This window comes from Sinocyclocheilus grahami, unplaced genomic scaffold (genome assembly GCF_001515645.1).
Source record: "Sinocyclocheilus grahami isolate Dianchi unplaced genomic scaffold, SAMN03320097.WGS_v1.1 scaffold958.1, whole genome shotgun sequence".
Classification (NCBI taxonomy): Eukaryota; Metazoa; Chordata; class Actinopteri; order Cypriniformes; family Cyprinidae; genus Sinocyclocheilus; species Sinocyclocheilus grahami.
In genome coordinates, this window is record NW_015506137.1 from 225,361 (window position 1) to 235,481 (window position 10,121).

At 36.6% G+C, this 10,121-nt stretch overlaps 1 protein-coding gene across 1 annotated transcript in view; it reads right to left on the reverse strand.

Moving 5' to 3' along the window:
• Positions 1-5,644, reverse strand: part of LOC107564739 (PDZ domain-containing RING finger protein 4) — a 50,969-nt gene extending 45,325 nt beyond the window's left edge. The window contains exon 1 of the mRNA XM_016249885.1: positions 5,426-5,644. Within this exon, the coding sequence (XP_016105371.1) occupies positions 5,426-5,494 (69 nt within the window). The 5' untranslated portion in view covers positions 5,495-5,644. The remainder of the gene's footprint in view (positions 1-5,425) is intronic.
• Between the last annotated feature and the right edge of the window lie 4,477 nt (positions 5,645-10,121).

The window sequence follows — 10,121 nt, forward strand, 5'->3', positions numbered from 1 at the left end:
AATATTTTGCATTTTAATATTTACAGACACTAGTCCATATTGCAAATTGGTTCCCTGTACTGCATTTTGATTTATTCATCCAAAATGTCCAAAATCCCAAGATATTTCACATTATACTTTAAATGTGATTTTTATGACTGGAACTTAATTTATTAACATTTTAACAATAATCGTGTTTTTCAGAAATTCTATGTTGTCTGTTTAAATTTGTCTGGATTCTGTGTTTTATGATATAATATTTGTTAGCAAAAACAAAACAGTAATCAAATGAATGCACAAAACTTTAACAATTTAATTAATCTTTTAAAATTTAATTAAATTTGAATTGTTTCTTTCAGTTATTGGCTAACAAAGCACTGCACAACAGTGTTTAGTGTTTAAATTAAAACATGGAAGAAAAAAGTGTTATGTTCCTTAAATAATGTTTTAATAAACTATATTATTATTTTTAGGATTTTGAGAAGTACATTTTACTCTACAATAGTAATACAAAATTTGTCACAATTTCTTCAAGTTAAACCAAACTTTTATTTTGGCGGGTTGAGTTTCTGTGTGTATTTCATGATAGTTTTCTCAAATGAAATGGTCAAAAGCTGGTTAAGCGACTTAATAACAGTCTTTGTGCTTTTATATTCATAAACAGTAGTCCACAGCATTACATATTCATCCAAAATTTGCCAAATTCCACTTTGTAAAGAAATTAAATTTTCATGATTGGATTCTGTGTTTTCCGCGTCACAGAGCCAGATGCTCATGGAAGACCAGGATATTAAAACACAATCCCAATGAGGAATTAAACACGTTCTTATTCCCTTTTAAAATGTACAGCTCTCCATCTCTCACAACAACGTCTGTTTCCAAACAGGTTTCCCAACTCTCCCTTACAAATCGAAGGAAAGAGACTCAGAGAAACAATCAGGAGTCAGAATTCCTCCATCTCTCTCTCTCTCACTCTCTCTCTCTCTCTCTCTGTGTGTTTCTGCAGGTAATCTCACGGCTGTGGACACCAGATCAATCAAGCGGCTCGTTTTTCTCGTCTTTTGTTCCTGGTTCCAGCTGTGAGGTTTGAGGACCATCAGTCAGCGAGAGGCGGCCGGACAGAGAGATGGATTGGGACATTTGTAGCGTACAGTTTGGTGAGGAGGGGGTCACAGGGGTCCCGGGGCCTCAGGCCGTTCCTCACACACACACACACACACACACACACTTGTCCCAGCAGTGATGAAACTCATTTATCAAACACACATGCGTACACCTGTCCAGTTCACACGTTCAGAAAAACACATTTTATGAAGTCACTATAAAGCTCCAAATGTGGCTGTTCATTCCACACCTGACGAACACTGGATTTCCAAGATTCTAAATTAATTATTTCAAATAAATGCTGTTCTTTTGAACTTTGTTCATCTGTGAATCCTGAAAAATAAAATGTATGACGGTTTGTACAAACAATATTGTGCAGCACAACGGTTTTCAACATTGATAATAATGAGAAATGTTTCTTGAGCAGCAGATCAGCATATTATACTGATTTCTGAAGATCATGTGACACTGAAGACTGGAGGAATGATGCTGAAAATACAGCTGCGCATCACAGAAATACATTACACTTGAACAGATATTCACATAGAAAACAGCTGTTTTAAATTGTAATAATAATTCAGTTTTTCTGTATTTTTGCAGCCTTGGTGAGCATAAAACACTTAAAAAATCATTAAAATCTTACCAACCCCTTTTGAATGGTACATACATACATACATACATACATACACAAATGTATGACTCATATGAATCAACATATTTACTAAAACTGCATTAACCACGAATAAAATATAAACAAACAAATGAGTCACTGAACCGGGCATAAACATCCCTTTGTTACCTGAGAGAAACTAAGAAAATATTTCAGAAAAGCATGCATGATAACAGCATTTGAACACAAAAGAAAACATCCCTATAGGATCCCAGGATTCCTGGAGCTTAACTGATAGAAAATATTTCAACCATGAATATGTGAAAACCACTTCAGTTCAAGCACTTAAACCAGTCTATAGGTGGCGCTCTTCATCACATGCACTGCAGAATACAATGAACTCATCTTTGACCTCAAGTCTCTGGAGACCAGCGCAGCATTACGGGGCTTATAGACCATCAGCAGACAATTAAAGAGCCCAGTGTATGCACACAAACACCAGCGCGGATGGAAATATCCCTTCCTGTGCAGCGATGTGTTCCACACGCATCTGTAGCAAGACTAATTAGCCCAGAGAACGACACACACCGCTGAGTTTGACTCTCACTCTCACCTCTCACCATCTATCTATCTATACATTCTTTCCCTTATTTTGTATGCTCTTTTGTGTATTTTCTCACATTTATGCTTATTTATTTACCGTGTTTAACTAGTACAACAGAACTCATACTAAAAGAACTACTGTTGCAGTACCATGGTACAGTGGTGGTTTTACTGCGGTACTTTGATATATTCAATGCCAATGGTGCTAAATGATTACCGTATATATGTACCATGGTATTTAAATGTCACTCCAAAGAATACTGTGAAACTACTATGGTACATGTCCAAAAACTATATTATTATATGGTATGGTATAAATGGTATAAATGTAAAACTATGGTATTATGTGAAAAAATACATGTTATTATGATGAAAAACCATTGTAAAACCATGGTATATGTCCAAAAAGTATGGTATTATGTACAAAACATAGTATTGTGATGAAAGCAACATTGTAAAACCATGGTATTTGTCCAAGAACTATGATATTATGTAAAAACACTGTAAAACCTGTAATAAAAAAATTATATTATGTGAAAATAGTATATGGATACATATGTGTACTTATACAGAAGATTATGCTTCCTTTTAAGACGCCTTGTTTCAGACAATTTGTAAGGTAGCATTACATGTCTCTATTGCAAGGCAATCCCAGAATGCTTTGCAATGTGGTTTATGAAGTAAAAAAAGAAAAGTCAAGGAGGTCAATATAATACCTGGCGTCTCTATCCATTAGCATTCCCATTCATCTCAATGGCAGATGTTCAGCTGCTGCAGGAGCTCCATTATTACATCATTAAGTCTTAAAGTAACAGCAGCAAAAGTCATGAAAAACTACAGAGACCTGGAAAGACCTCTATAAAGTCTGAAAGAAATCCTGCAAACTGTTCAGAGTCTCTGAAATGAAAGGAGTGAAGGAGAGACACACTGACACACTTTCAGCCGTGGGTGTGTGTGAACAGGCACACGAACACCTCGTTTACACCATCTCACGCTCTCAAACCCCAAACATTCACTTATACGATGAGAGCTTGTGTTACTGAACACACAAAAATCTGAACGCTACAGCTCCAAAGAGAAGATTCACAACACTAAACACCAGATCTGAGGATCTCATCTGCTGTGCACCTTCAGAAGCAGAAGCATGGACACCAGAGGACGCAACACAAAGGAAAAACCCACAAGATATTGAAAAATAATCCAAAGTAAAGCAAATAAAAGCACAGCGGAAGGAGAATCAACTCTAGAAACCACAAGAAATACTTGAAGAAACACAGAAGTTCTCTGAGACAGCACATAATTGGTTGGGTTTCCAACAGATCCTCAAATCATGGACTATTTCTATTTTATTAATCGCCTAATTCTGTTAACGTAGTGGTTTTGGTGATGCTTCAATGCAGAAACGTGATCTACAGAAGCTCATCAGACCCACGTGATCTTCATCGGTCTGATTAAAACGATCCATCCGGAGGAGATTCGTCAAAACTCCTCGTTACAGAACAACGGCAGCAATTAACCGAGTGAATCTCCCGTCATACACTCAGTGGAACATTTCAGGTTTTATTAGGACCAAGAATCGTTTTCTATGAGCGCTAATGAGACCAGCGTGAACATGACGAGCGTGTGTGTGTGTGATACAGAGGCTATTAAAGCTCTTCAGCGCCATAAGAGTTAATGAAACACGCAGCAGAGGATCAATCAGCAGCTCCTACAGGAGAAGATCAACGCTGGATCATCTTCAACATTACAGGCCTTCAGCTCGGTGGGAATCAGCACTGATCGTGTTTGGATGTGCTGTTGGTTATAGACTCACTGTTTGACTGTTTATAATCAGCGAAATCACGTGAAAGCCCCACAAGCACATCAGATCTCCAAAAAAATCAACCTCAGGAACATCAACTGCTCCGTTTGTGTATTTGCTCACACTTATGCTTATTTATTTACTACTACAACAAAACTAGTTCTACAAGAACTACTATGGTGGTACCATGGTACAGTGGTGGTTTTACTGTGGTACTTTGATATATTCAATGCCAATGGTGCTAAATAATTACCATACACTGTACATGTACCATGGTATTTGAATGTTACTCCAAAGAATACTGTGAAACTACCATGGTGCATGTCTGAAAACTGTGGTATTGTGTCAAAAAGATACATGGTTTTACTGTACAGCACATATCCAAAACACCAAGATATTACTGCACCTTTATAGTGTAAAACATCCAGAGTGCCAAGTCCCAAAGAGGTAAAACCATGGTACATATCTAAAAACTATGGTATTATGCGAAAAATACACAAGACTACCATTAAAAACCATTGTAAAACAATGGTACATGTCCAAGAAATATGGTATTTCTTGGGATGAGAAAACAACACAAAATACCATGATCAAAGATACACAGTATTACCACAAAAAAACATTGTAAAACCATGGTAAATGTCTAAAAACTCTGACGCTATGTGAAAAAGATATGGTATTACCATGAAAAACCATTGTAAAACTATGGTACACATCCCAAAACTATGGTATTATGTCACAAATACATGATATTTCTATGAAAACCAAAAACAAAATGGTATTAAGTGAAAACATACATGGTATTACCATGAAAAGGCAATATAAAACCATGGTACATCTCCAAAAATACATGGTATTACCACAAAAAAACACTGTAAAACAATGGTACATGTCCATAAATACATGTTATTACCAGGTACATGTCCAAAAATACATGGTATTACCATGAAAAACCACTGTAAAACAATGGTACATGTCCAAAAACTATGGTACTGTTTGACAAATACATGGTATTACCATGAATAAGCATTGTAAACCATGCTACATGTCCAAAAATACATAGTAGTACCATGTAAAACTATGGTATTATGTGAAAAACACATCAAGCCTCAATACCTATAGAGAATGGTCATAAAAAAGCCATTGTAAAAGCACGTTACATGTCCAAAAACCAATGCTACTGCCATGGTACAAATAGATAAGTATGGTAGCATGCCTAAAAGCAAACATGGTATTACCACAGTACCAAGTCCAGAAACCTGACAGATGAGAAACTCTGTGCTCAGCAGCACAAGCCTTCTGAATCTCAGGTAAGTAGCGTGTCTCACCTGTGAGATCTCGTACAGTAGTTTGTAATGCTCCTCTCTCTTCTGTAAACTACACAGATTGCAGCCCATCCTCGTGCTCAGGGATACGGCAGCCGTCTCGCTCTCCCTCCAGAACGGCTCGCACACACACAGCGCCTCTCATCCGTGTGTCACCGCACAGACCTGCATGCACAACCGCAGCCTCTGGCATCCGACAGTGTGTGAGAGATCAGCGCACAGATGGACACGCCCCCTTCAGCAGCTCAGCCTGTGAATAATGATGAGAGGGGTGTGGCTACATCAGTGGGAGGAGTCAGTGAGCATCAGCGCTCAAACAATGAGGCTCTTTTGTGTCAGTAACACTGATGTCACAAACACACACACACACACACACACAGTCAGCACTGGTCAGATTGTCTGTGTTGTGGTGGATATTTTAAGTGTTTTTTTGTCTTAAACTGTTATTACTGGTTGGGGAGACGCAGCTCACAATGGAATTGATCAGAAGCTTTTCTACATAATGTGCAAAAAGCAAAGTAGGTCACCAACCAACTAACCAACCCATAGGGACTTCACACACACACACACACACACACACACACAACTATACATGCATGAAACAACCTCTGAAATATGAATATTATCCATGCACATTTAGCCAAAAGCAATAGCTGGTAATTTTTGTTTTATGGCTGATTATAAATCTATACTATTTGTAAAACAGGGTTAGGCTGTACAAGCAAACTCAGACATGATAATGTCCACACACACACACACACACACTCTCTCTCACACAAACACACACACACACACACACACAGTCAGCACTGGTCAGATTGTCTGTGTTGTGGTGGATATTTTAAGTGTTTTTTTGTCTTAAACTGTTGTTACTGGTTGGGGAGACGCAGCTCACAATGGAATTGATCAGAAGCTTTTCTACATAATGTGCAAAAAGCAAAGTAGGTCACCAACCAACTAACCAAACCATAGGGACTTCACACACACACACACACACACACACACACAACTATACATGCATGAAACAACCTCTGAAATATGAATATTATCCATGCACATTTAGCCAAAAGCAATAGCTGGTAATTTTTGTTTTATGGCTGATTATAAATCTATACTATTTGTAAAACAGGGTTAGGCTGTACAAGCAAACTCAGACATGATAATGTCCAGTTGGTAACCATGTACAAAAACTATGGTATTATGTGAAAAAAAATAAAACAACACAGTATCATGACCAAAAATGCACAGAAGTACCATTGTAAAACCATGGTACAGGTATATTTCCAAAAACTATGGATTTATGAGAAAAACACAGCAAGCATCAATACCAAAAATACAGGGTATTACCTTAAAAAAACGAGTAAAACCATTGTTTATGGTGCCAAATGCATGGTATCACCCTGAAAAACCATTGTACATGTTCAAAAATGCATGGTATTACCATGAAAAATCATTGTAAACCAATTGGTGAATGTCTAAATATACATGGTATTATGTAAAACTATGGTATTATGTGAAAAAAACAGTCAGAATCAATACCAAAAAATAGACAAACACGTATAAAACATTTACATCACTCCATATTTATCACATACTTATCCCTTATAAACTTTTAAAGATATGTATCGTAATTGAAATCTACACACACAAGTAGATAAAGTGTCATGAAATAAACACGTAAATGTTTTCTTAACACTAACCTGAAAGAAGACATGATACGGAAGCAACACAGACCATAGTGTCTCGCCCTAATGAAACGTCCAGATGCTGAGCTGAAGAGCATCATCGTGTCCACCACAGCAGGTGTGATTGTGTGCTCTCACAATCAGACGAGACAAACGACACGCTGAGAAGAGATGCTACAGAATTAACCAGCTGTAATTGTTCTGTAATTGGCCCTGGAGCTCACCATCACAAACACACACACACACACGCACTCTCTCTCAGAAACACACACAAAAACACACACACACACACACACACACACACATCAGCTGACGATCAATCAATTCCCTTTGGGAGAAAATAATCGGATTTGCTGGCTTTAATTTTACTCAGAAGCCCTGTGGGCAAAACATGAGGCACAAAACCACACACCTACGCACAGTACCGTATCACACAGTGCCTTAAGGTCAAAAATAATAATAATAATTAAAATAATTAACCACTTTCAAATGTGCTTCTTAAAGTGTGTTACACAGTAAAACTATACAAACATCACAAACTAGTAAAAATACATAAATAATAAGTAAACATACATATCACAAAGTGTTTTCCAGAGATGCAAACAGGTCACACTGCACGGATCGGGGGCGTGCTCCACACGGGATTTATTTTAAACATATTTGCTTTGAATGCTCTTTTGAAGTTATTTTAAGTTTTTTGTTTTATTATTATTACCTTATATGTCCAAAACTTGTTTTTCACAAAACAAAAATTAACATCTTGTTGCAACATTTTACAAAAATCAAGATTGAATATATTTGGTCAAAATTCTATGTTATAAAAGATGAAGTGCATTGAAGGCTTTTTAAGACAATGTTGGCTAATGCTGACCTAAAATGCAAAATGTTTGCCCTCTCTCTCTTCACCGTTCCCACATCTCAGACCTCAAATACATTAAATATGACCCTTTTTAGACATCGTTTTTGAAGTAAAGAGTGAAGAAAATACTATACTATACCACAAAACTTATTGAAACAACCAGTTCTTTATTTACCCTTGCAAGACAGTTTTATTCTAAAACTGAAGTACGAGTCAAAATGATTGTCTATTGTTATCTAATAGTAAATATGCTAAAGATAACCTGGTATACTTCTTTAAACACACACTTTTACTTACAGTATATAAATGGGGACGTTCCATAAATACTACATAGTTTTTATATACAGCTAATTAAATACTATAACCTAATTCTTGGCCCTTGTTTTTATTTTAAAAATGAGGTCATCCACAAAATAAAGTTTTGGGAGATAATGACAAAGTTTTGCTCACTTTTCTTGTCCCCAAACACTCGTGGCCTATTCCCATGGGTTCATTACGATTTTGACGGGTTGTCGTGAATACCTTTTAAGTTTCTGAGTGACTATGATACAGTTTCTCAAACAAAAGGATGAAATGCTCATGATGTGACTCTCATCTAATTATATCCTTTAGTGAGACGGCAGACGCTGAAATCACCGCAAGCACGTACATTAAATTCTGTTTTTTGACTGGATTGAAGACAGCTGAAGACACTTCTGTTACGAGAGACATTAACAAGCGCATTCTAGAACTAAAGTGACTCACAAATTAATTTCAGAGAGAGTTGTTCAGAGAACTTTCTGAATCAAAGCATTGTCTGATGAATCTTTCATTCTGTCATGATTTTGGGATGTTTGGGTGAACTGATCAGTGTTAGTACAGATCCCCGAGCACAGAACCGAGTCTGTGGACTGAGTCGATGTCCATCAGCATCTCATGTCCTCCAGATACGATCAGCAAACCCAGAAACATCAGCAGATCTCCAGACACAGAACCGATTCAATTGAGTGAGTCATTTACACTGGAACAGAAAAATCATTTTCTGATTTATTTTCTTTTCTATTAAACAGTACAGAACATCAAAGCAGTTATAAAAACAAAACAGAAAAAATAAAGAAATAATGTAATAAATTTACACCTTAAGAGGACACATAGGATGAATATAGAGATACAATTTTCACTATATATGCTTAAAAGTTGCATTGGCTAAATGTGTTTAGAATTATTTAATTTTTTAAAGCCAAGATTAGGCCTCATTAAACATGCAGGGTTCTGTACTATATTCTAGCACTTGCATTTACACTGCACTTGCATAAATAATGTTATGAGAATAATGTTTTAAATGTAAAAACTAGAATAGACATAAATGAAAGAAAAATATATAATGCTACTTTTCAGTATAAAACTAAAATTACCATTAGGTGGCTGGTGGCAGCAAGCCACTTAATTAATGAGTCGCTGAGTCATTTTTCAATTGATTCTTTCAAAACGGCTCACTCATTCAGGAACGAAGTAAGAAACTGTTTTATGAATGGATCAGTGAATCATTGGCTGGTTGCCAAGTCTGCTGTTTTACTGCAAAACCGAACCCGATGGTGTGATATTTAGCCCCTAAAATGCTCATTTCAGAGGAACCCTGCCAAAAAACTTGTATTTTACCCCCAGAAGGCTATGTTTACTGGGTGACCCCCTCGAAACACAATTAGGCTAGTTTTGAGTAGCAATTAGGCGGGTTTTTTTTGTGAACTCACCCAAAATAGGCTACAGTATATATTCCAGATAGATGGATGGATGGATATTGTATTTAGGCTTCAAATGTATACATGTTCTGTTAATCTGTGTAGACATCACAGTTCATCATAAACGTTTGTTGGTCACATAGCTTATTTTCTGCAATAATACTATCAAAAATGAAAAAAAAGAAAATAAAATGAAAATTAAAAATTAAAAATTAAAAAATCCTATTGGGTTTTGAATGAGGGAACCAGAGTGATGGGAGCTTATGTGTTGGCCTACTAAAATACACCATCACTTCTGCACTCTAAATGCAACTGGGAGGACTGAAAGTGAATGTTTGTTAGAGGATACAGCCATCAATCCCAAAAAACAGAGCTGTTAGGTAAAAACAAACTCACAGACGTGTGTCTGCAGGTTTTAACCGAGATGAAAATTGAAA